Source organism: Thunnus thynnus, chromosome 8, assembly GCF_963924715.1.
Source record: "Thunnus thynnus chromosome 8, fThuThy2.1, whole genome shotgun sequence".
Taxonomy (NCBI): domain Eukaryota; kingdom Metazoa; phylum Chordata; class Actinopteri; order Scombriformes; family Scombridae; genus Thunnus; species Thunnus thynnus.
This window is the reverse complement of record NC_089524.1, coordinates 32,343,747-32,371,628: the sequence shown is the minus strand read 5'-3', so window position 1 is coordinate 32,371,628 and position 27,882 is coordinate 32,343,747. Positions and strand designations below refer to the sequence as shown.

Here is a 27,882-nt window from a genome sequence, read left to right as displayed (position 1 = left end):
CGGCAATCAATGCCAAGCATTCAAAATGAACCAATGAGATTTTAGACCAGAAAACCTGTTATCTGATATGTCTAAACCTGTCTCAGGTGATTTCAGCAGAATGTGGCTGCAGGCGCTGTTCCTGCTGTTTCCTAGAAATGATGCAGTGTGATTAGATTTCACTTCAGTTGAAGAGCTTTTTAAGACATTACGAGCAGATTAAGAGGGAAGTCTTCTGAGGGGCTTCTGTGACCAACCATCATCAAGGGCTGGACTGGGATAATAATTCAGTCAAACTTTATAGTCTGTGCCAAACAAGGGCGAAGGTTAGATATACTTAGCCATGCTTACCAAAAATATAATAGTACTGTACACAAAGCTGATAACTAAAACACACACACAATGGACTTAATTAGAACACTGTTCCATGGAAATAAGAAGAGGCCCCCAATGTCCAAGAAATGCTCCATCACATAAAAACTTAGGACAAAGTTTTGATTCTCATGACAGCTACTTTATATGGGCACTTGACTAGAAAGCAATAGTCAAAAATTTGTATTAGTAGTTTACAAGTAACAGCAAAATATCTACACTGATATACATATAATTGCCTCAGCAGATACAGTTGATTGTGGACACCCTTGAGATTTTGTTATCTTGACTTAATATGCCATAATATAATGTAATCTGCTTTTCTTCCAGCCCACAGTAGAAAAGGCCCAGCTCCATGCACTGCATGGTGACCAGCTGATCCAGAGCAACCACTACGCTGTGGACTCCATTCGACCTAAATGTGTGGAACTCAGACGGGTCTGCGACGACTTCAGCAACGAGGCCAAGAAAAAGACAGATGTCCTGTCCAAATCCCTGCAGATACACATGGGCATTGATAAGGTGAGGTTATGATACGACTTCTACATCTACAGACGTCACACACAGAAACACAAGTTAGATCCGCTGCACTTGGATCATCTGTGTTTGCATGTGTAAATGACCACAGACTGACTCTGGATCAGCCTTTGAATGAGTCTTTGCTTAATTTATTAAAGGCTGCTGAATCTGTTTTCATCCCCGAAATCTTGTTTTTCAGACTTGCGTTTATGTAATGATGTTTCATTCACTGTCTGTGATTTTTATATTTCATTTATATTCCGTACCTTTCATTTCTTTTGGTGTCAACGTTGTGATTTTGGTTGTTATTTCAGAATAAACAAGACTAAAAGTCTACAGCCTCGCTAGTTGGCACAGTGAAGTTGTATGAAGGCACAATGGTGCTATGAGTTGTGGACAAAAATTAGCATGCTAATTGCTCACATTGACAATGTTCACAGGGTTTATCAGGTATGATATGGTCACCATTATAGTTTAGCTTGTTAGCATGCTAATACTTGCTAATTAGCACTAAACACAAAGTACAAATGAGGCTGATGGGAATGTCATAATAAATGTGGAAAATTTCATGGCAATTTTTCAGACATTTGCTGATATAAATCATTCTGGACCAAAATGGTGGACTGACCAACTTTCCCAGAGCCATGCTGCTAGTGTGGCAAAAACAGTACTTTGTTGGGCTAATAACTGCTCTTTTAAATGGTTTTTGGCTACTTGGGGGCAGTGGAAGAGGCTATAAACACAGCACTGACATATTATCACTTTATAAAGATGGTCTAGCAATCAGTTGTCTTTTTCCATCCAGCAGATAGGGAGCAACAGTAGTGTTCATTTAAAGTCTTGTCTCTGGTGACCTGATGAATGTAAGTCATATGGATATACTGATGCATGCACTGGTGCGTGACATCTTGTGACTTCTTGTGACTTCTTGTGAATGTTTGAGCAGTGAGTTATCTTTCCTTGAAGAAGTGTCTGTCAGCAGTGTACTGTGATAAGTGTTATTATTGTGGTTCAGCCTGTTTGAGAGTAAGATGGCAGAGAGTGAGTTCCTGTGTGACTGTTCCACTCTGTCGCTTGTGGTCACATTTGAATTCAAACAGCAACAGATTAATTGTCTTGCCTCTATTCATCAACTATAATTCCAGCTGCTGGTCTGTAGTTTATGTGGTTGCTGAGACAAATGTTGGATCACACTTCTTCATATCACCTACAGTATGTACACCTATAGTAGGACTATTCATGTATAAAACAAAACTTTTCAGAGGAACAGAAGGTATTTTTACTCAACTCTGCAGTTCCCTTTAGCTCTACAGACCCTTTTGGCATAACAGCATATTGGTTTAGATCAAAACACAGCTAAAAAGAGAGGGAATACTGGACTTATATTCATCAGGTGGACAAAAACAAGACTCCAAATGAATGCTAATGTTGCTCTGTGTCTGCTGGATGTGTAAATGCTAATATGTTAGCCATAACAAATTTATGAGGTGATGATAAATCAATGCAGTGTTTTTAACTTGCTCTGTTTCCTCTAAATGGCCAAAAAATAATGCAGCAATCTTGACACATAGTCTGTGTTTGTATGTTTAAAACTACTAAACTATTTGCAGTTGACTGATTAGTTTTTTCTACCCACTTACTTTTGCTCTTTCTCCTTTCTAAGGAAGGTGACTGTATGTAAGCTTTTGTAAGCTGCTGCCTCTATATCTTTACTTGATTTGTTGACATTGTTACATAGTGAAATCCACAGACAGTGCAAACGCATAAGACTCTTGGAACCCCATGACTATTTACTTAGTATTTACATAAACTGTAATGCAAATATCTGTGATTAAAGGGAAATTCCTGTTTCATTGAACTCAGGTCTCATTTTTAATGCAGCAGCTACAACAGTAACATGCTGCTTACACACTGATGCTTCAGTATTAATAACCTAATGATGTCATATATAATAATATATCATTCAAGGGGACCAAACCACTACTTTTACTGCAATACTTTAACTACATCAAGCTCATAATACTTACGTACTTTTACTGCAATACTTAAACTACACCAAGCTTGTAATACTCATGTACTTTTACTTTAGTAAAGGATCTGAGTACTTCTTTCACTACTGCAAATTGGCCCCAGTGGCTTCCAAATGCAGGACCTTCATGCTAGCCTGCCACATCGAAATGGATACTCAATGCTGCATTGAAATCCTGCCCAGTTTTAACATGTCATGAATTTCTGCTGTGTACAGGTGAACCAGTGGTGTGAGTCTGGCATCTACCTACTGGCCTCCCAGGCTGTAGATAAGTGTCAGTCTCAGGAGGGAGCAGAGTCAGCACTGACCGACATTGAATGCTTTCTGGACTCGGCAGAAAAGAACCAACTGACTGAACTGAGAAACCTCCACAATCAGTATGAGGTCGTCCTATCTGAGGATATCAAGGTATGAGGCACAAAAATGTTTAAGTTTTGATACTCTGTTACAAAAATGAACAGGAAGAGGATTGATACTGAGCTCTGTGCCCTCAGGCCAGTGTCCTGAAGGCACTGAAGCGGCTGGAGGACGTCCAGGAGATGTTCGAGAAGCGACATGTCAGTCTGAAGAGGTTGTCAGCCAAACAGACAAGGCCTGTCCAGCCTGTCGCCCCGAGGCCTGAGTCCTCTCCCAAACGGCCCTCACTGAAGAATCCCTCTAGGACCACTGGGAGCCAGCAGCGTGAGTTGAATGTCGTTATAACTTACTGATTTACGTAGCAGATGGTGAACCTAGTGTAACTGGTTCAAGCGGTTGAGACGATTTTAATTGTGACTGCAAGAGGCATAACTGACACCTGAAGCTGCAAGCTCGTACATGTCATATCAGTAATATCAGTTCTGAAGAATTACCAAGGTAACCCATGCTGTGTCTTCTTCATTCATTCCAGCTCTCGCCCGCAGAGCTTCAGATAACTCAAACAGCGGCAAGCAACCAGCTGAGGCCGATCCCAACAAGAAGAAGAACATACGCAAGGCCAAAGGAGGCATCAAGGTACTATCCTCCCATCTCACTTTGAAATCTCACTGCATCATAATTGCCTTTTAACCCTCCTATTGTGTTTGGGTCAAATTTGACCTGCTTTTAAGTTTAGATATGTGAAACATATTTTTAATTTTTTCTGATCAAAACAAGGCTTCATTACATCCTCTGCAATGACCTACTGAATACAATAAAACACATTTTGATTATTTTTCTTTTTTTTCTAATGCTTATCTGTTGTGTTATGGGTCGGTAGTAATTATGGGTTGTTTATGCAGAGAAATACATAATAAATGTTGCCAAACCATCATGAATAACAAAAATTACAACAAAACAAAAATAATAGTATATAGTATACATATAAATATATATATATCTATATCATGCCAAGAGAGTGTATTGACTGGAAACTTAAATTCATTTGTAGAGTGGCACACAGGATATATGAAACCACGTCTACCAACCCACTCCCCCCCCTCCACCACACACACACACACACACACACGTCCACATCCGCTGTCCCCCATCTGTATAGCAGTATATAGGTTGTGGCTTTCTTGCACTTTACCCCTAACATCTCACCACATGCCACACACCTGGCACAACACACACACACACATACACACAAACACACACAAAGAGAGACATGGACACACACACACACACACACAAACAGATACACATCTCCTATTGCCCAACTGTTTAGCCGTATATAGGCCGGGGCTTTCTCATGTATATCTCACCACACACTTGGCACAGCATGCACACACACACACACCATGCTGTGGATGACTCTTGTTGTGTGACTGACCAAACACATACTGAAACCATAAAGTTGAACCCAGACAATCTCTCATTTGTATCCTCCTTGTTATTCTTTTGTTCAAGTGAGGGTTGCAACCTAAATCGAGGTGATAAATTGACAGTTTCACTTTAACGCCTAGCTACTTCTTCCTCTTGACAGTCCAATACAATGTGTGGGTGACTGCCAACGGTGTACCAATCTGCCTGTCCATCTAATGCTCCATCTCACCGTCTCTCTGTAACACAAAATGAGGATAATGAGCAAAACAACAAAACTACAAGCAAAATCTATTGCTCCCACAGAACTGCACTCTCCTCACACTCCCATCCTTTCTCAGGGAGGTCAGAGGTAACCTCCAGAACAGCAGCCCTGAAGCTGGATGGGACTCAGTGTTTTGTCAGCAGGGGGATCATGGTTTAAACAAAGTCCCTCTGGCTGAAGGAGGGTCTCACTAATCAGTATGCAACCCTGCTGCTGTTTGCTGCTCTGCTGCGATTTTGCTCTGATCTCATTAATTGGTTTACAACATGCATAATTTTGGATGCACGCCCTGAGGTTATTTTGTGCTGCTGACAAACAGGGTCTGTCTGTGTAGTGATAGTGTTGGTGTGTTAGACCATAAACCTTCCTCCATAATTGATGTGGGCAGACCGAACAAGAAATCCGCCTGTCGGGTGTCATGTTTCACTGTCCTCTCTCCTGTGAGAAGTCAGAGCCAAAAATCAAAAGCTCACCAAGTAGTTCTGCTCTTGTCGTTAGTTGTATCGAGTTTCTTTAACATGCTCAGATGAACCGGTGCTGAATTGCAAGTGATGAGGTGTAATCAAGCAGGTTTTTTTTCAGCTGCTCCCCTCCTTAACAACTCATCTTAGATACCCATGAAAGGCGCTTCGGTCTCTGCTGTTCGTGTGGAAATATGTGTAACAAACAGTAGTCAGGCAGTCTGCCATGCATCTGTAAATAAAGGTAAAAAACAATAACCAAGGACTTTTAAGGTGGTAAAAGATTTAAAGACACACCTGCCTTATTAGTTTAAACCATGGATTCATCCTTCAGTGACTTAATGACTAATTTACACTCAGCCTCCTCATGTGTCTCAGGCAGATGGGATAGCTATTTGATATCAAAGCGGCCAAGTGCAGTCACAACCAATAAGCAATAGAGACGAACTGCAATCCCACTGCACAACCTGGAAAACCACCACAACCACATGGAGGTGATTTTAGAGACTGTCCAGCCAGATGTTGAAAAGGTGTAAATCTATCTGTCTCTCTTAAGGCATATTTACATAACAGTGGAAAGCCAAGGGTGTTGTGCTGCATCAACCGCATTGGTTGGCACAGTATTTACCACTTTTGATTATCTATTGGACTGATTTTAGTCAAAACCTACAAGCTACAATGCTAAATGTTGCTAGCAGTAGTTTGCTACATTGCAGAGATTCAAACACTGTTTTTGTAACAAACCTCGTAGCTTACCTTGTTTTCTGGTATGGATATGAGGCCAGTTTGTTACTGCACAGTTCAGGAAATTCAGAAAAACAAGTAATTTTTTTCTTCCATCCTGCAGTTCTAGCAGTTCAAGTGATCAACGGTGGTTGGTTGGGGTTGGGTCAAAGTTCAACAAATAAAAACTTTAAGCACACCCCTGCTCAGGTCAGCACACTGTGGACATCCGCACAGAGGCATTGCAACAACACCACACACAATAAATGGAAGAGGCGTGTCAAGTCTTTCATTTTTTTACATAGCCCAATATCACAATCCCCAAATTTGCCTCAAGGGGCTTTACAGTCTGCACAGTAAACAACATCCTCCTTCCTTAGACCTTTGATTTGAATAACAAAAAACTCCCCCCAAAAACTCTTTAACTGGGAAAACGTGCCTTTAGGTGCACAATCCTCCCATATGTAAGTACATGTCAGGAAGTGGTCAGTGTAAGTGGCCACTAACAGAGTCTGTCAAACTGAGCTATCACTCTCCCTATTACATAAAGTGACAGAAAGAACGTCAGGAACAAAAATTAAGTTTGGGTGCGACAGTTGTATCACATGTAGTGAGTCACAATGGAAGACAACCAATGCAGCATCTAGGAACCCTCCAATCCTGACAAAGAGGCATTTTCCCCCAGTTCTCTTACCTACTTTGACAACAAGGTGCAACAGTAATCTCAGTCCCTGGCACCTCCTTTCCTGATCATTTGCAAGTCATAAAAGATGGCAAGTCGGGTTTCAACATGTAGTCTGCAAAGGTCTCTCTGCCAACCATGGCAAGAATTTATGACTCTAATCTGGTAGTGGTCTTCACCAAAGGCAAAAATATTGCATGGTAATATTGTGCCATTGGTGGGATAATTGTTAGCAAGCTAGCTAATTGATTTTAGCACAAGTTTCCTCTGGTATTTTTTGGAAGTTTCCAAACTGTTTTAGGTGCAATACCATTACCCTCTGTGCTGGAGTAGAGCTTGCTATCATTTGAGTCTAGTCCAGGTAAAGTAAGACAGCTGCAATCACACTTGTGATCTGGCTAACAAAGGCGCATATATGTGGCTAAATGTAAACAAAATTAAATCCGGTTTTGATTTTATCGTTAATATGAGAGACTTGAAATGACGTATTAGTGGAAACTTATAGTAAATTTTGTAATCACTGTTTTGGTGTCGGCATGGTCACTTGCAGGAATCTTTTCCATCTGCAGGAAAAGACAAATCCAAAATGTTTTATATTTACCACCAAGATGTTTCCCTTGAAAGAATGACAATGTGGTAGATACCAGTGCTTTAAAGACAAGTTTAATTTAACAGAGATCTCAGTCTGTGTTTTAGTTCATGCAATTCGCAAACAATGTATTAGGTTAATACACTTAGTTGCCAGTTCATTAGGTACACCTACCTAAACCTAATGTAGTACAGTACAATATCATTGCAGCAAATCCATCCAAGATTATAATGTTCAGTTTTTGCTGGACCTGAGAGGCCTTTATTCAAATTAACAGTTATTTTGCTGTTGAATTGTGTTATATACTGGCAAGTTTTATATAAATTGAGTGGATGACAGATTAGAAATGGTCAGTATCATCAGTAACGATCAGTACATCATACAAATCAATTTACCTTTAGAAAATAATTTCAACAAAATCTGAACATAATACCGTCAATAAGCATATGATATTATTGCAGGGCTGTTGTGCTGCAGTCAGACTGAAAATGGCAGTAAAATTTGACCTTATTACCTTTTGTTTAAATTAGTTATTACCATTATTACTACCACAGTAAATCATTAAACCAACCTCTGCAGTGAAGCCCCCTGCTAATAAGGACAAGAATCAGCTTGCATTCTACATTCTGCAGTAGCTTTACTTTTGGGCCAGTCAAATATTTACCAGTGACTTATTGACCACCTGAATGCAAACACCTGATCGAGACAATGTGGTCACAGGATATGTTCTGACTTTACAAGTCGACAGAGATTGCCTGAGTGCTCTATTAAGCAGTTGTATCGGGACAAAGCTTGAGAAGAAGACATTTAGTTTACTAATGTTACGTTGGTATCCATCTGCATTTTTGACATGATATAGAAAGCCCCTTTTCCATAATAACTAGATGTATATGTGTGTGTGTTTGTGTGTCACAGATTGAGGTGATGCATGAGGAAAGCCAAGGAGGCTCCACGCATGTCATTGTGTCCAATGAGACAGAGGAGAGTCTGTCCAGCAGACGCAGGTAAGGACTAAAATGCTGTTCCAGAGTGTTCACATGCAGTAATTTTCCTACTACACCACTACACTGTAAAAGACAAAACTGTGTAGTTATGAACCAACCACAGAGAACAGAGAGACATCTAAGATGAGTCATTCCGTACATAGCTTGCGTGTGGTGGGTGCAGGGGAGTCATTTATAGCACGTATGCACCACGAGGATTGCGTATGTGACCAGCATATTTCAGACACAGCGGTCTAACTGTTAACATCCAGGTGACAGCGTGAAGGACGTGATGTTAGACCCCGGTGTGGAATTTATCCGTGACTTCGCACTGTAAGGAGGCAGTCAGATCTGAGCAACACAATCAGTTTCTAAATAGAGTTGGGTTTAACTTTAGGCTCCACATTTGCTTTTTTGTGGTTTAGTTAGATTGAATGGATTTTCCACCACCTCAACCATCTCAGATAGTGAAATGACTCCAAACTTCCCCTGAATGACTACAGGAAAATTGTATGATATGCATTCTCTAGTGTTACACACTGTAATGAGCTACAGCTCCCGCATCATTAAGCATCCTTCACACTGAAGCTTCTGTATCTGAGCCTTTATCCATGCTGATGGTCAGACAGCTCTGCAGCTGAAAGGTTCTGACAGACTTCCTATGACATCTCAACTAGACTTTCAACATTCAATGGTTTTATTTGTCACATGCTCATTCAGTATGTGCAGTAACATGCATGGTGGTACATTCTTGCATAAAAGGCTAGTGAATAAGAGTAAACAATAAGAAGTAGAAAAAGAACTATTTGAAATAATTTAATACATTTTTAATTTCAATCACTGGGATTTAGTGTTTTAGCTTTAGAATTGAATTTCAATTTAATGAAAAGAAAAGACATCCTGAGGAAGAAGATCCTTTTTGTATGAGTGTATTGATTAAAAAAAAAAAAACACAAAAAAAAATCCTTCTGCTGTACCTTCAAAGGTGATGTATTCTTCCCAGACTTTTGCCATTAATGATTTTAGAAGATCTCTGACAAAATTTTCCTCATGGCTTCCATCCAATTTCTTTTGGATAGACTTAAGTGTAGTCCAGTCACTATGAAAGAGGTTGAACTTGACAGTTGGACTGGGCGATGATTAGAGAAACAGAATTAATTACCTAAACAAATGTTTGGATTTGACATCGCATGCCAACTGGAGTGTGTCCTAGAGACAGGCAGGCTATAGGTCTGAATCCACTGCACAGCCTTATCATCCCCTCTCTTCTATCTCTCTTCTAACTCCTTCTGGACAAAGTCCAACTTTGCTGACTTGTCTCAGGGTAATTGAAAAAAAGCACAGGGACTTTTCCATAAGAGAGATTCATGCCGCGGGTAAAAATTGGAGCCTCTTATGAAATTGGCTGGAGGCCTAGAAAGAGAACGGGAGCCGGGGAACCAAAATAAATGGACCGGAGGAAGAAAGCGGATTTGCATTCAGCCATGTTTGCCAACTCAGTGAGAATCACCTACGTTGGGTTAGTTGCATTAGATTGAACATAGAGACAATTAAGTGTAGAAGGAGTGGATAGAATAAGTAATATCACATGGTTCTGTGAAGCCTCAGAGAACAGCACAGCTACAGTGCAGGGCTGAATCAGGTCAGGGAAACACTAAAGCTACAGAACTTTATCTTTCAAGGCAAAGGCAGGACAGAAAATAAAGCAATGTTCCTTCTTTATGTGAGTATGAGTTATGTCTAAAAGAGAAATATATTGGTGTTGGAAAAGTGCTATTATGAGAATGCATTCAAAAGTCTGAGAGGGTCTATCACAGCCTGAAAACTAAAATGAATGTAAGCTTAAAACTGCTTTTGTCCTTACTTACTTAAAGACTGCACTGAGGGTTTGTGTGGTGAAATGAATGAAGATTAGCACTACTGAAAATAAATGGTATGTTTGGTCTATGCAGCATTGATCTTGAAAGAGTACTCTCTTTCTCTACATTGATGGACAGTTAAAAAGATTAAAATCGATGTAGCAGAACCAGCAATATTGTCAATATCGTTTTTATATCCATTAGTTCTTCTTCTTTGCCAAAACCTTGTGCTTACATTACCCATGATGCAACTGGATTTCATTCACTCGAGTGTACAGATTCAGGTGTGTGTTATGCTTTATCAGATTTCACACAACTGTCTCTGGATCCACAGAAGGCTTTGTACAACTTTTTTCACATATGCAGTAGTACTCCCAACTCCTGTGAACACAGTGAAAATTCAGTTGAACAGCTGCTGCACCTGTTTTGATTGTCACTGCAGACTGACCGCTGAGGCAAGGAAACTGTGTCTGAAATTTAACGTGAGAAAAGCAGGTGTGGCTCTGTCACACATACACAGTGTAAGAGAGAGAGAAATGGTGAGACAGCGTGGTTCAGTCTACACGCAGTAAAGTGGTGTGTAACGTGGTGACACGCAATAAAAAATGTTGAACGCGATTAGCTCCAAAGTTAGCAACAATGGGTTAGCCTAACCCGAAGACGCAAAACATAGAAAACACAGAAATAGAGAACGGAGAACTGTGTGACTGCTGAGTTCACTGTGCATCGTTACATCCAACGCCGCGATTAATCGATTAAGATTATGTACGATTTCAGTCAACCGAGATTTTCTTTGGTTGACTACAGCCCTAGAAAACACTTTCTTTTACCTTATGTTGCTTTGACATGACATTGAAAATGTCATGCAGTCTTATTTAGTGGCACTTCATGGAGAAAAGATGAAAACGAGTGTTGTTTAGGCATGTTTGAGTGTTCACATATGGAGATCTATCAAGGTTTAGTAGTACAAATAAAAACAAGTATAGAATCAACAGCACCCACTGCACCATGATGTTGAACGCATCACTTTATTCCCAGCGTGATTTCAGTCATGAATCTTTTCCATCTGTGGAGCCTCAAATGTGCTCCCCTAGCACTACATAAGTTCCTTATAAGGTCATGATGCAGACGGCCCTGCATACTCATGGTGATTCAGCCTGTCTCTGCATTTTTTTAAAAAGAACCACAGGATGCAGCAGAGTAGGGAGAAAAAGGGAAAAAAAGCAACAGGAAATGAGGGGGACAGAGAGTGGTCAAGAGGAGGAAGCAAAGTAGAGGTGGAAAGTGGTGAGAAAAAATCTGAGAACCAAAGAAGGATGAATTCTCCCTTAAGATGATGCTGCGTAGTCACGTCATTATAGATTTTAGTTTGTTTAATCAGCAATTTTGCAAAAGATAGAGGACTCTCGTATTAGTGGAGGATAAGTAAGTAAGTTGTAAATTGTCCTCATGCATGAAATTGAAGCCTTACATATCAGATAAGACTGCCTCTGTACAGTATGTCTGTCTTCCTATTTTATTTGAATTATTTTTAAAGATTTGAATAAGTAAAACTGTCCACTAATTCACAAGTGAAAAAGCAAAGATTAGAGGAATGTTTCATATATAAAAACATAATGTTGTATAGGATAAATGTTTTTTTCCCCTTTCCTATTCTTGTAATTTTCTTACAACCTTCACAATTTATCTTGCACCCACTGGGAAAATCCTGACCTCAAGGTTGGGAACCATTGCTCAACGACATAAAATGTGGAGGAGCAAAAGTCCCAGGCCCCCATACAGTGAAAATACAAAGAGGAACAGCAGAGAGGAAAATGAGGTTAATTACCCTGCACCCCTGTCTTTTCACCCACTTTTTTCACTTTCTGGTCTGTCTGTACTACTACTGCTATTACTCTGTAAGGAAATTCATTCATCTGGCATCATTTAACTTGAGTCTGGTCGGATGTGGCTTACTTTATACAGGCTGGCTGGTGTCAGCCTGACGGGATTAAGTCAGTCAGAGCACAACTAAAAATACACAAAGTTCAATGTGTTTCCTGACCACCCAAAAGAAAATGTGTACGTCAGTGATATATTTCAAGCTAAATACACCTATTCCTCACACATTATTTTTTATGAGATTTATGAATATTTTACCCCTACCAATACATTTACCCCTACATGATTCCTGTTCATTTTGATCCACTCTCTGTATTACCTGTGCTACGAAGTCCCTGAAAAGCAGGTGATTACTCATGATAATAAAAACAAAAAGTAACTCAATGTAGGCAAGAACATGGTACACATAATGTTTTTTTCTGGCTGTCTTCTTACTGCTCTGTTTTGTATGCACTCGTGTTATAAAATAATTTACTTTTGGTGATATAGGGATCATAAAATGGTTTAGACCGATAGAGCTGCAATGCTTTGTGCTTTCAAATATATTGTTTACAGTTTGGCAAGGTTGAGTGAGGGTTCCGTCATACCATCTCAAATAAGGTCAATCATATATTGGAACTGCCTGTTAAAGGGTAAAAATTTGCTAGATTATTCTGACACCAGAATTCATCGTATTTAACAGCTAGGTCCAGCTCCAGTAACAGCTCTCGAAACAGAGCTAAACCTCTTCAGAAGTTGTCAGGTGAAAGACAGTTTGGACCTCTGTGAATGTGTGTACACCAAGCAGGTAGTTCCAGGTCTGAAAAGTGAAGCCAATGCAAAAGTTTCTAAACCTGCATTCTCTGTAATGGCCAGCAAGGGGCGACTCCACTGGCTCCAAAAAGTCCGATTGGCCCATTACAAAAGTCCTATTGTATGGAGTCTATGGGAAAACTACTTCTCATTTATTACCTCAGTAAATATTTTCTAATGAGTTTATGGTCCCATTTAATTTAAATTTGACGATTAAGCAGGGTACGCTTTAGGGCGTCGCTACGTTGTTACCCATGTAAATAGAACTGGGGTAGGCTAGGTTTCACTGATCTTTTCTCTCTTATGCTTTGACAGAGTAAAAACTGTTCCTGCTGTTGACTGAAGAACAACTAAGTGCGTCTGTGTGCTTGATTGAACAGCTTTGATCTTTATTACAAGACAGCAAACACATATTATAAGCAGCAAACATTGAAATATAACATGAAAGAGAAAAAATGGCAAGTGTGAGGTACTGTCATTTGTTTATGTGGTACATTGAGCATTCAGCAGTCCTCATTTCATCTTTATGTAAAAGCAGCCATACAGGAGTAAGTGTTCTGGTAATATGGCAGACACAGAAGCATCACTCTCACTGCTGTGCAGTACATATTGCCCATAAATCCTCTGGAGTGGCTATATACTGTAGGGTCTGTTGCTTCCTGCCATAGTGAGCGCACATCTATGGCGTGCCCATGCGATGTGATCATGTGATCATAGATGCAGTGGTGGTACGGAGCCTTGCCCTCCCCTGAAAAGTACGAATGCTCCTGGGGAGAGACCCCCATGGCTTTGGCACAAATCCCCATGAAGACATCATCGATGTACATGGAGGAGTTCAGCGCCAGAGTCGCTTGGTAGATCTTAGCAGCCACATCCCCCGAGACCACGTATCCTGCACCAGCAGTGTAGTCTGGGTAAGAGGGCCAGGGGTACAGCTCATAAGGAACGTGGTATTTACTGTCTTTACGGCGAATTGGAGGGGCTCCTCTGTGTACATGCCCCACCCACAGGTCTTTAGCCCCTGATTGGCTACCCAGGAGCTGCTGCAGGTACTTTACCAAGTTGGGCATGTGGACAAAGATGTCGTCATCTGCAGACATGAGGAAGTGCGCCTTAGGGCAGTACTGGTGGCACCAGTGGAACTGCAGGATCAGTTTGGTAGTCAGGTTGTGGAAGGTGTCCACAAAGTCCTGCTGGATCAGGTCTCCATAGGCCTGGTCCTCCTTCAGCAGTTCACTCTGCATCTTGGATCTCTGCCCAACATCCTGATGTACTCCGAGGGCGAACACCACCCTCACACTTGCTCCTAGTTCAGACCAAACGTAGCTCTCATTACCCCATGTGTCCCTGATCGCCTGGCGCCGCTCAAGGTTCTCTGGAGATGATTTTACAAACAGAAGCAGGAGGACATCATCCCACTTTTTCCCATCTGCAGCACCGCCTCTACATTTACCTGGGTGGTTGATGAGATATGGATAGCTTACCAACCCACCATCCCCACCATTGCTTCTAGTATGATAGTTTGAGTTGATGGCGAAGGAAGAATTGAGAAAGTCGTAACTGTTGATCAAGTAGCGGTATGTGTAGGACCTCATGTGACTGACAACATGGTGGTCCAGCTCCTCCCAGCAGACCATCACCATACACAGCACCAGGCCTGTGGTCAGCAGCTGCACACACTGGCACTTGTGGATGCGTCGGAAATTCATGAACATCGTGACTACTGCTGATCTCTCCTGATCTCTGAATACTTTCAGTACCTGTCCTCTGACTCTGTCTAGATGTCTACTCTCCTGGAGCTGTATCTTTCTCTGTCTTACCTGTCTCCCCCTTTTCTGATAGAAGAGTGTGTTATTTCATCCCTACCTCCTTTCACTCTCAAGCTTGACTTCTCCTTTGACTCACTTCTTACCTTCTGCCTCTAGCACTCCTTTCATCTATCTAGTCGCCTTCCTTATCATCTCTTTCGCTTTATAATCTATCATCTGTCTCACACCATGCGTATCTTCTTTCCTTTCGCCTACTTTACCTCCTGCCAACTGGCTTCTCTATCTGATGTTGTCAAGTCCAGTAGGCCTTTGTAAGGCTCTTCAGCAGTCTGGGTGCTCTTTGACTGAACTTCCTGCGCTGTATGAAGCAAAAGCTTTGCTCCCTCATAGTGATCAGGCTGAAAACACCTACAGGAAAAGGTCACAGTGTCCCTCCTTCAGCTCAAAAAAAATCGCCATGATCCTTCTTCCTTCTACACCAAGAATTCCTGATCGGTGTTGCACCTCTCCTCTGCTTCCGTATCCCTCTTCTTTTCTGGTTACAGTGTCATTAACATGTCGGAAAACATGGCACCTGAAAAAGAGAGAAACAACTAAGATCAGTGATAAAGACAAGATTTTGCATACTAAAGCTACACATTATATACACCAGTCCTGAAATGTTGATTGAGTGCTCATATCAGTCATTGCCTATTTTGATAATTGATTAATTATTTATGTCATTCATCATACAAAAAAATTCTGTCAAACGTGAAGATTTGCTGCTTTTCTTTGGTTTATATTATCATACACAGAATATTTTGGGGTTTTGGACTATTGGTTGTACAGTCCAAGGTTCTGGGAAAAAGCTCAGGGCAGATTTTCTCACATTTTATAGACCAAATGATGTCTTCAGTCTACTAATTGAACAAAAGATTGACATATTAATCAGTCCAATTTAGAGTTGCCAATCTACCGAAACTGCAGGTCTGTTGGAGGAAACTGGAGCAGGCATGGAGAGGAAAAAGGCCCCAGCTGCCTAACAGGTTTGAAACCGCTTTGAGGCAACAGTGCTAATCACTGTGCCACCGACATATTAATCAAATTACTATAATTGTTAGTTGCATTCCTAGAATACCCTCCTTATTTTCTCTATTCATTGTCAACAGAGCAACAAAACAACTAACCCTAAGCACACTGTCCATGGACCTGTGTTGCACCATCACTGTTTCTCTCTTTCTCCAAATGTTTTGTCTTTTTTTTATTTTTTTTGATTTGATTTATTGATTGGGACAGTGTGCAGTTTCAAACATTAAAGATGCACTGCACCGGAGTTAGCGCAAAGCTAATTTGCATCCGTAGTCCCCCACAATCAAAGCATACAACAGCACGACAACAAAAAGTACAAAGCAAAAAAAAAAAACCCCGCAAAGAACACACTATACAAAATACAAAGCTACACACAACAGCACATCACGTACACCCACAATGTCAATTCACATCACAGTGTTTGGTATACAGTGTTATTCCAGGCAGAGCTGAAATGATTAGTCAATTAATTGATTGACAGAACATTAATCTGCAGCAATTTTGATAAGAAATTAATTCTTTAAGTTATTTATTCAGTGAAAAAAAAAAAATGCTGGTTCCACCTCCTTGAATAAATGCTTTTTCTGCTTTTCTCTCATTCTCATATCTCACTGGCGAGATTTGAAAGCATCACCTCTAGCTATGGAAAATTGTGACAGCATTTTATTGATGAATTGATTAGTCAAAAAGGAAAAAGAAAATCCACTGATCCATTATACACTGTGTGCTGCACATTCGTTGAACCTCATAGGTGTCAACAGCATTGATTGGCTTCAATTTCAAGCCGTGGTAGTTTCTGCTTGTTAAAAAAATATTCTTAAAAATTAAACAGAAGATCAAGGAAGTCACTGTCAGCTGCGAACATTGCGAACAGCCATCACCTATTTAAAGAGACTACCTCATCTCAGTCTGCTAGATCGAGGGATCATTTAATAGTCAGACACAGCAGAATCACTGCAGGGAGAAAACGCACCCTGGCAGGAGAAGACTGACAATTTCTGCAGGTACTCACTGACACACCGAAGGTCTTCTTCAGTCTAGTCCTTGTAATCAATGATATCCCCATAATTTTTGCTAATTTTTGTTAGCAAAAAAAAAACAGTCTTAACCATTAAAACCATTAAAACCTACCCTTCTCCACCCTGAACAGTTGTCATGAACAGGGAAATTAACTATATTCTTCTGGAAGAAACATCACTGTGTATACATTTGAAATGAAAAAAAATGTAAGTAAAGGTGAAGGTGAAGCAAATTTTCGCCTTGCCTTTTATTTGCCCCAAACAGCCAAAATGTATTTTAGGCACGGCGCGATTACATACAAAGTCAATGCAAAGACTTGAGTACACACAAATTCGCCTGGGACAGCACGAATTGATGCAAATATATGTCCGTGCAAGTTGAAAGTGTTTCAACTTTGGCGAAAAAGTTGCGCATATCTCAAGACTTTTTGAATATACTTCATGAACATACAGAGAGGAAAAAGGAGAGAGACTGAATGGAAATAACAGAAGGAACTGGAGTTCCTGGAGAGTTCTGACTTCAATCAGAAGCCAAGTTTCTTTTCATGTAGATACAAGATAAATTAATAATTATGCTTGATACAAACACCCAAACACGAAAATCACTTTGTATACTGTAAACACTCCAAAACAGCCCATCCACCACATTGACTAACTGCCTTTAACTCTATGGAGGATGCGGTGAATGTAAGTGCCGACCCAGCAAAAAGCATCATAATAGAGAGGCTTTAGCCCGGCAGAGCCCCTGAGCAGAGAAGCTGCTGACATCTGTGCAGTGCTGCCACACAAAAGGCAGAACGCATATTTCCACAGCAGCATATTTTGACTGAACACTGGGGTCAACCAACAATAGAGAGCTCTGACAACACATGGCCGAGCTTCGAAATCCAGAGGTCTTGTGACCATGAGAGGATCCACTGTAGGCTTTGTATATCAGGACCCTTCAAGTTGTAATCAGTGCGTTTTCATATATAACCATTTAACTACATTCCACAACACATTAGAACACATTAGAAATATCAGTAAGAATGCATTTTATCATTTGAAAAACATTGCCAGAGCGCGATCGTTCCTCTCTCAAGCCAATGCAGAGACACTACTGCACACTTTCATTACCTGCAGGATTGACTGTTGTAATGCTCTGCTTTCTGGTCTCCCTAAGAAGAATATATCACAAGCGTATGAACCCTCTAGAACCCTCAGGTCTTCTGGTAGTGACCTTTGAATTATCCCGAAAGTCAGAACAAAAACCCACATCCTTTTATTGCTATGGTCCACGTCTCTGGAACAGCCTTCCTGGAGACCTGAGCGCAGCAGAGTGTTGATATTTTTGAAAGCAAACTCAACCTTTTTATTCTGGCTTTTAAGTGAACATTATTTTTTTTAAATGTATTTATCTGTCTTTTATTTATATGTTTTAGCCTGTTTAACTACTCGGCATATCTTTTTTATTTTACTTTTATTTATCGATTTTTTTTTTTATTGTTTTCCTTTTTATACCCTACTTTTTATTTCTGGTTTTGCTTACTTCAACACTTTTCCTCTTTTTTAGTATTTTATTATTATATTTTATTATTTTATCTTTATTTTATCTTTATCCTTGTTTTCCTTTGAATACCCTACCTTACATTTCTGGTTTTACTCACTTTAATACATCTCCTCTTTTTTTTTTTTTTTTAGTATTTTATGATATTTTTCCACACTTCAATATTGTATTATTATTTTATTTTGCTATTCTGAATTGTTACATTTTTATCTTACTTCTGGTTTTTCCTCATTGCAAATTCATGAGAGTTATGATGGCGTTTCCTCAGCTCTGTTTTTATTGATTCCTTTATTTATAATATAGTCACTTATTGTTTCATATGTGGATGGTGGGGGGCGGTGGGGGGTAATTGTATTGTTTTATTATTATATGAAAAGTGCTATACAAATAAAGTCTGATTGATTGATTGATTGAACAGTAATAGTTACCATAAAGTTAGTTCATAAACACTTACATTTGCAGTTGTTTTTGAAAGGTCTTTCGGGTGGCCTCCCTTTCTGTCTCCTGTCACGTTAGAATAGGTTGAGCAGGTGCAACATTTGGTGTTACGTCATATGATCAAATAATTAAGAGAAAACAGTAATGAAAATGTATTCAGAAGTTGCCTATTAATGAGGCATTCACCTCATAAATGAGCCTCAAACACATTGCTCTCTCCTGCAGGTTAGTACATGAGCTGCTTTAACAGAACAGATATGCGTGATTCTGGCCAGTACATTACTTGGTATTAAATCAATTTTTGTGGTATTGTCCATCTCTACTTCTGAATCAATAAAAGACATGTAAATATAGTTGGGCTGTTATATTTCAGTACTGTAGAATTATACGGCAGTTAAATGCATAGTACTGACAGTTGGAAACTCCTTTTAGTGGTCACAACCCAACGCACACTGACTTTGGCTGTCTTCATAACAGACTGCTGTCTTCCTTTGAAGAAATATCAGAGAGAACGGCAAGTACTGCAACCTGATACCATGTTACCTCTATATAATATAGATATGCTCCAAGAATATGTATTAAAACCTGTCAAACATCAACTGCAATACATACTGTACAGTATGTCATAGGCACATATATTTATATAATGTCAGTATGACTCCATAGTGAAGTTAAAACTCACATTCACATTAAGCTGCAGTGGAAACTAATTTAGTGTTTGGCTTTACCTGAGTATTTCCATTCGATGCCACTTTATACTTGTACTACATCTCTCAGTGAAATGTTGTAATTTTTACTTCACTGCATTTATCTGCCCACTACAGTTACTGTACTATTTACTTACATTGTAAACCTGAAAATACATTGTGATAGATTAAACTGCTGAACAGTTGAATGTAGTTGAAATTAGCTTCACCTCCAGCCACATTATTATACAACACTGACAGGGGCCATTCCGTTGCATAACAGGTACTTTTAATACGTTTAAACACACTTTTTTCATTTTCTAAATCAAATTTCAATTATATGTTATTACATTTGTCTGTGATGCTGTAGAATGAAAAACTAGATGTTGACAGTGAGTGTTTAGTCTGCAGTGTAGATTGTCATGTCTTTCAAGGCTCTGCCACTAATGTTAAAAGAATTTCTTCGTAATGACCATTTAACAATAGAGAATTGATTTTCTTGTACAAGAGGGAGCGTTTTGCAGTGCAACACACAGGATGAGGTTACAAAGAAAAAAGCTCCTTGAGGACCTTAAGTGGGCGTTACAGTTCTTTTCTTAATTTATCAAATACAGACTTATAGATAAGGTCATGTCTGTTTTCAGTTCTCCCGTCCAAGAGCCATCCTGTCCAACTGACCCCCAGATTACATGTCTTGTCCTGTCTCGAATTTTAACTTCTACATCTTTCTCTTTACAAATATAATGCTGAACTTCCTTTAAACTTAGCTGATGAGTCTGCTGATGTTGCAGAGTTGTGGTGTAAGACAGGAACAATTCATGATGATCTATGTAAAAAAGTAACATACATACACAGTGTAATCATCATTTTTATAACTAACAGTCCCAACTTTTCAGTTATTCAATAGCAGTCAGTAGTTAAACTATTACTTGTAGGTAATGAAAGTTTGTTCTGAGTGTGTGTGTTTCTTTCTCTTACTTTCAGTTGTCTAGAAGAGAACAATAGCATGTGAACTCGGGTGGGACAAAATAATTGAAGTGGGGCAGCTAAAAATGTGAGACTCTTTCTAAACAACAGCAGTGTGACTCACTGGAGTGAGAACATAATCTCAGTTGCACACATTGATCACATCAGCGCTCAGGTGTTGATATTTGACACCTACTGCTTGAAAAGCCCAGAATACCAAACCTTGTTGTTGTTCCTGCAAACAGACAATGCAGATGAGTTCACCTTATGAAGTTTAAGTTACAGAAACTGGAACTGGATTTTGGATTCTGTAAACTGCGGGGATGACAGGAATAACCAGTAGAGTCTTAACTCACAAGTCCATGTGACCTTTGTTCACAAGCCCCTTCTCTCTTGTAAATGGGCGGTTTTGAATGTGAGCAAATGTATCACACAGGTAACTGCTCCGCTGTGGGCTGGAGCAGAGCAAACAGACTACGTGCTATCTACCCAGTATTCCTTTACCATAGTGTGACTATAGCTCAACACAGTTCTGTTTCTCTATATATTGAGTGGTATTGGTCACTGGGGTGAAACATTACAGGAATGCAGAATATTTCTGTTATTTAGGCTGCAGTCACACATATTTATTCACTGATTTTACTGATTAATCTAGTTACTGCTCTGGGACACCTTGATTAAGTGAGTCTTCAGTTCCACTTTACAGTAGATCTGTCACCCTCATGCCACTGGAATCAGATGATTTTTTCATAAATGAGATTAAGAAAACTTCCTCATTAAAGGATCGTTCCATTTTATTTTTTTATTTTTGTACTTTTCTATTGGCACTGATAATGTATTACTCACCAAGGTAATTGCTCACATCTGGGAACAGTGCAACATCACAACAACAAAGTTTAATTGCAAGCAACACTATCAGTCAAACAATCAGGCAGCAAGCTGACAGTTTAGCCAGATTATCTAAACCACTAAACAACAAGTCGTGACAAATGTTAACTGTTCCCCACACCTTCTACTTATAACTGTGATGAGTGAAAATAATGGCAAAATATCCCCACTTCCAAACAGTAAATGAAAATTACTAATGTCATTCTGCCAAATCTATGTTTGTAATGCATGGGTGCTGTAGGACTGGATATTGTTTAGATTTGAATTATTCTGATTATGCAAAATTATTATTATGAAAAACCAAAAACCAAATTATGTTAACCAATTATGTTAAAGCAAAAATACCTTTTATTTCCAGCAGATTCATAAATAAATAGCCATAATTTCATAAATAGCTATCTGTCATAAATTAAGAGGTAATTTATGGTTTGTTTTGGTTAAAAGGCAAAACAAACCAAATAAATCTTCTCTTATCTATCCATCTTTGATTGGAATTATGGTTCTCCAAACATAGACATAAGTCCCTGTGGTGTTATGGGTAACCATAGGTCACACTGACTCACAGAGAAGCCAATTTGTAGCCAAAAAAAAAGAGAACGTGCTGCACAAAGAAGCATGTTCCCGCCTTTAGCCACACTTGTAAGTGCTAGCTCTGGCCAGCCATATTATGAGCATTATTGTATATATTGCAGGTTGACATGTTACTGGTTACACGTGTTGACACATATGCAGTCAGTGATGTAGACAGTGTTTGTAGAAATTTCCTAGCTCCAATTCAGAACTGGTTATCAATGCCCACCCTTTATGTGACAGAAAGATGGACTCCAACATAGATGTCAATGCAGAACTGTATTCATATTTGAGGGGAAACTTGTTATACAGTGATCTATCCATCTTGGCCATACTGCTACGTAGCAGATCAGCAGTCAGATTTTAGCAATTCTGTGTTGTGGAAGCTAGTAGAGCTTCCACAACACAGCTCTGTGTTGTGGTTTTTTTGTCATAGCATCTCTGAAGGTCTTATTTCATTCTCATTTAGCTGGAAATAGAAATGTAGATGGAAAATTTAAGTGTTAACACAACAAGAGTTGTTATCTTATCAGACACCTGTTACATCTTGTGCTGCTTCCAGGTCATGACAAACATCTGTCGGGTTGTTTTTCTATTCTACTTCTATATTTTTTACACCTTTTTTTCTTTTTTTTTCTTCTTTAGATTACAGCATAAAAACATCCAAAACAACATTTAAACCTCTAACATACAAATTAACAACAACTAAATATACGCTTTTGGATTTAGTTTGTATTTTACACACTGTTTGCTTTCTCCTCCCTTACTAACCCAGCCTGCTCAATCTGAGCTGGATTCAGTCCTTCAGGCTGGCTGGAACAGTCGTGTAAACTCGGCGGCATCCCAACAGAAACCCGCTGAAAAAGTGTTTTGAGTTCTGGGACTATTTACTTGTCTGACTTCATCGTCTTGTCACATCCACCTACCCCACACCCCCCAAACACCTCTCTGTTGGTCTGCTACTGCAAGCTGAAACCTTTAGCTTCCCTTGAACACTGGAAGGTTTTATAGACTTCATTTAGAGCAACACCCTTCAGCACACAAACACACACATACACACTGTGTTCTTGACTTACCAGGCTGTTTGTGAGTCCAATCCATGTGTGAGGAAGTACAGTTAAACCCTTCTCCTCTGCTCTGCTCTGCTCCGCTCCTGTCAACTCACTCTCTCCTTGTATCTTAGTCTACCTCTGACACTCACTATTTCTGCCTCACTCTTTTTAACTGCTTCTCCCTTTCTTTCACCAGCTCTGGTTTCTGGCACTTTGTCAGATTTTCCTTTTCTTTTTCTCTTTTCTTTTTCCCCTCGTCAGATGCAGTAGTTTACTTCAGCAGCTCATTGCTGAGGAGAGCTTCAAATGTAATTGCCCTGAAGGTCCCAGTGTGAGCGTGTGTGAGAGCGCGTGTGGGGTGAGTAGATATGTGTGTAAAAGGGGAGGAACCACTGGGCAGCAAGAGAGAGGAGAGAGGTCTAACTGCAAACTCACCCTACAACACACCCACTTTACTACGCAACCCCCCAGCCCTAACCCTAACCATCCCCCTCCTCATGCCTAAACTTGAAGTGAGTGTGTCGTGTAGACGCTGCACTTTCAGCTTCACAGTCCAACTGCGCTCTTAGAGTCAATATACATACATTTCTCTGTTTTTAGGTGTTTACTTTTTTTTTCCAAATTGTCATTCCCAAAAAGAAAATTTTAAATTTGATTATTTTTTTATAGTGACAGCTCGCTATACATTCATGTTCACCAGTGGGCACAAACTTTTGAAACTGATAATGTTGAAATTGTAATTTGATTGGTGAAATGTCTTTTGGTTGAGCACTAAAAATAGTTTATGATATCACTTTTTATCAGTTTTGAACACAAATCAGCAGGAAGGCTGTTACCATTGCTCTCTGTTTCAACAGTTTGGTATTTTGGCTTCAGCACAACTGGACATATAAAACAAGGTCGGCTAACAAGCTTCTTTTTTCTGGGTAGAATACAAATGGAATTGTTAAAAAAGATTTTAAATTATATTTTCCACATACTTTCATAACAAATTTCCACATTTACACAAGCATAGCATGTCTAAATTGATGTAGTATCAATCTATATATTTTCCAACTTGTGCTAATTTTTAATAACATTATCATAATGAATACAAGGCTTTTTATTGTAGTGTTCTGATGCCAGGCCACCATGACAAACAGACCATGACACTCACTACAAGGATAATACATAGACATGAGTCACTGTTACTGTTACTGCTACTCGTCCTAATTCCAGACAGACAGGCAGACAGACAGTGTAAACCACTGCCCACTGACACAGACTAAAATCTCAGTAAAAGCAACAGCTTAATCCTCAACAGGAAACTATTAAAGCTCAGTTACACCCTAATGGAACTCTGTTTACTCTAGCGCTTAAATTTAATAACCCTCAATAAGAGAAAAGATGATGTCATTATTGTGGAATCATTAGGATGGTTGGGACTCGGGACTGAACTGTATGATCTAAAGGGATCATACAAGGGAACATGACAGTGAAATTGAAGGACTTTAATAACAATTTTCACAGTTAAACCACATTATCATGTGAGAGCCAGCCAAAGTATCATTTGAAATTTTACAGTACTACTCCCTATACCCATACAATATCTGAGTTTCAGTACTGATAATACAAGGATGATTTCATTCTATTTCATTAAAAAAAAGAAGCCAAACGTGTCACGTCTTACTGCATATATTGTCTAAAAACAAGAAGCTGTACAAGAACTTTGCCTTATAGGGACAGGCTCACAATTTTTCAAGTTTTCTTAAAAAAACAGTCAGGTGTCCATATGAACAGTGAAAGAGGTTTTCCTTCCTGTAATCACTCTTCCTGTTCATACTGACTATTAAAAGATCCCCTTCAAATGTGCTTTCAATGTAGGTGATGGTCCCCTATCCATAAATCCACACAGTCATTTTGGGTAAAAATGCATTTAAAAGTTGATGTGTAGCTTATACCCAGCAAACATGGCCCTTTGGGACCCATGTGGGGCCACTGTGGGAATAAAATGAGCCCTGCAGGGGCAGCCCACTTTGGGCTGGGTGTGGGCTGTCCCACTGGGGCACCATCTGCATGTGCCCTGCATTTCATGCCGGTAATGGGGCCCACAGTGAGCTGCCCCTGCAAAGCTCATTTTTCTTCCTTCAGTGGCCCCACACAGGCCCCAAAGGGGCATGTTTTCTGGGATTAGGGTGAGAAAAACAATCAAAAGGCCTTCAGCAGATCAAAACTTTTAACAAACAGTGACAGGAACTACAGCCAATCAATTCTCTTCAAATAAAGTGACAAAAACCGATATGTTTCATACCACAAACACAGATTTAAATTTTACATTCCAGTCCTTTTGGTTAACTGCCTTGGGCCCCGCACGGACTATCCCACAGGGGGGCCTGTGTCGGCATTCTGTGGGCAAGCCCACAGTAGCTATCCCATGGGAAACCCTCATGGTGGCCCCAAAGGGCAAAACTGTTTTGGGCCCTGCACGGACTAACCCACAGGGGGGTCTGTGTGGGAATTCTGTGGGCAAGCCCACAGTGGGTTTCCCACAGGAAACCCTCATGGTGGCCCCAAAAGGCAAAACTGCTGTGGGCCCCGCATGGGCCATCCAACAGTGGGGCCCATGTTGGATTTCTGTGGGTAAGCCCAAAGTGGGTTTCCCACAGAAAACCATGATGGGGGCCCACAAGGGCAAGACTGCTGTAGCCCTGCACAGGCTATCCCACAGGGGGCCCATGTGGGTTTTCTGTGGACAAGTCCAGCGGTGGGCCTGCCCACAGAAAGCCCTCAGAGTTTTGCCCCAAAGGGCAAAACTGCTGTGGGCCCCGCATAGGCTTACCCACATGGGGTCCATGTGGGATTAGTGTGGGTTTGCCCTGCCCACACTTCACCACAGTTAACCCACACATACCCACAGTGGGCCCACATGGGCATGTTTGCTGGGTATGAGGCTTCAGCAGTTAGTCATATCAAGTGGATATTTGCCACATTTACAGTCTTATTAGCATCAAATTCCCTCTTTGTGTTTTCTCAGACAGTGTTTCACTTTTGAGCTGCGGTGGAAGCAGTCCTGGCACCAGAGGAAAGTAACTGGTCGGGCATTTGGTTTGGTTATCAGTGACCGTGTTACCTGGTGACTTTCATGGGAATGTGTTATATCTTATGTTCAACACAGTATATATTTGTCTGGCACTTTTTCTTTTACAGTATGTAAATTAAATGGTGTCGCCAACAAGCATTCACATGTCCTCACTTATTTTTCTGAAATTAATCTTTTTAAATGGCTTACTTGAGAGGAAATGTTGAATCTCGTTGCAGTATCCGCACTGACCAAACGCTGGGACTGGGAGGAAGTATAGTATCAAAAAGAAGGACATTGGCACTAAAAAGACTGACATTGAAAGATATCTACTTGATTTGACTCATTTGGACGCAGAAGCTTCATATTAACTTCAGATAAACTTTTAAATACATTTTTGCACAGAAGGAGGACTGTGGATTTTGTCCCCCATCACTTACATTGTAAGTGCATTATGAAGGGATCTTCTAATGGTCAGTATGAACAGGAGGGATGATATTGGCGAGAAAAAACTTTTTTTTTGTTCATTTGAGCACCTGATTGTTGTTTAAGACAGACTTTTGAATAAAATTTTATTTTTTGAATAAAAACTAGAAAATACTCACATTCAAGAAGCTGGAATCAGAGAATTTGGACTTTTTTTTTCTAACAAAATGACTCAAAATAATTAATCAACTATTAAAATAGTTGCCCATTAATTTAATAGTTGGCAACTAATCGATTAATCAATTAATCATTGCAGCTGTAATGTGATCAAATAAATAAGCATAAGATAACAAATCTGACCTGACGCTCATCGACAACTTTCAATACTTGATTTTTGTTTGTACTTAGTGCAAAATGTGTTCAATACCGAGGCCTATATTTGTGTTTGTATTTGCAGTTATACTGAATCAAATGTAGTGACATGTTAAAGGGTTCATCTAAATATTTATTTACTCAGAACTATTTTTGTTGTCAGGGAACGTTCAGTTAACATGTCATGTTCAGCAGAATATAGAATGTCTTCAGAGTTGCATCAGCTGATACACACATCATGTGCAATAAACCTAATTATAGCTGTATGTTGTCCATGAGTCTCATTAGGAGGATAAGTGTGTCTGTGTGCATGAGAGCATCTGTGAAATTATATAATCCAGCACCAGCACTTACGTCGGGAGCATTTTCTAACAGTGCAGCTGTACATACGAAGGAGCACACAAGACTAGCCCATTGTGTCCCTGTACTTGTGCACATTCTTCATTATAACAAGGTTAGAGAGAAGTGCTTCAGTTACAGTCTGGATCTTGCTTAAGGCTTTGCAGTAGCAACACAGATCTGTAGCAACAACAAGAGAGACACCTGAAATGCTTTCACAACATGAGGGGTGTAATGATTCACCAATAGGAATTGGAAATCGGTTTTAATGTTAAAGATTGGACTACATCCATACGTTGACCCCTGGATAGATCCATATGTACTATGAACTGCTCGATGTCCTGATTCTAAAGTTACGAATCGGTTGACTGAAGCTTTGCTGCTGATTCTACTTTAGTATAAACTAAGCTGCTGTGGAAGACTCACTGATCCATTACAAGTCATGTTACTTTCAAAATAATAATGACCACCTCTTATTCACTACAGCATCTCGCGTTGATCTTTTAGTGTTGTTTGTCACTGCGTGATTTGAGTCAACTGTGGATGTGATTTGCGCATAAACTGTCATAAAAATGATGATTACACTGTGTATGTATGTTACTATTTTACATAGATCATGATGAATTGTTCCTGTCTTGTGCCGCAACTCTGCAACATCAGCAGATTCATCAGCTAATGTTAAAGGAAGTTCAGCATTATATTTGTAAAGAGAAAGATGTGGAAGTTAAAATTCGTTGGAGACAGGATGAGATGTGTAATCTGGGGGTTA

General features: G+C 39.8%; 2 protein-coding genes across 6 annotated transcripts in view; one reads left to right on the top strand and one right to left on the bottom strand.

The window, feature by feature from the left end:
* Nucleotides 1–27,882, top strand: part of mcf2l2 (MCF.2 cell line derived transforming sequence-like 2) — a 154,014-nt gene that overhangs the window by 61,271 nt on the left and 64,861 nt on the right. For all 5 annotated transcript variants that reach the window (XM_067597970.1, XM_067597966.1, XM_067597969.1 and 2 more), the window contains exons 11-15: nt 682–873; nt 3,116–3,307; nt 3,394–3,580; nt 3,789–3,892; nt 8,317–8,405. In XM_067597970.1, coding sequence (XP_067454071.1) covers nt 682–873; nt 3,116–3,307; nt 3,394–3,580; nt 3,789–3,892; nt 8,317–8,405 — 764 coding nt within the window. The remainder of the gene's footprint in view (nt 1–681; nt 874–3,115; nt 3,308–3,393; nt 3,581–3,788; nt 3,893–8,316; nt 8,406–27,882) is intronic.
* b3gnt5a (UDP-GlcNAc:betaGal beta-1,3-N-acetylglucosaminyltransferase 5a) lies at nt 13,285–23,318 on the bottom strand. Its single transcript, XM_067597971.1, has 2 exons — nt 22,943–23,318; nt 13,285–15,259 (listed from the first exon to the last, which is right to left on the bottom strand). Exon 2 carries the CDS (start codon nt 14,629–14,631, stop codon nt 13,441–13,443), a length of 1,191 nt encoding a protein of 396 aa, XP_067454072.1. The 5' UTR covers nt 14,632–15,259; nt 22,943–23,318; the 3' UTR covers nt 13,285–13,440.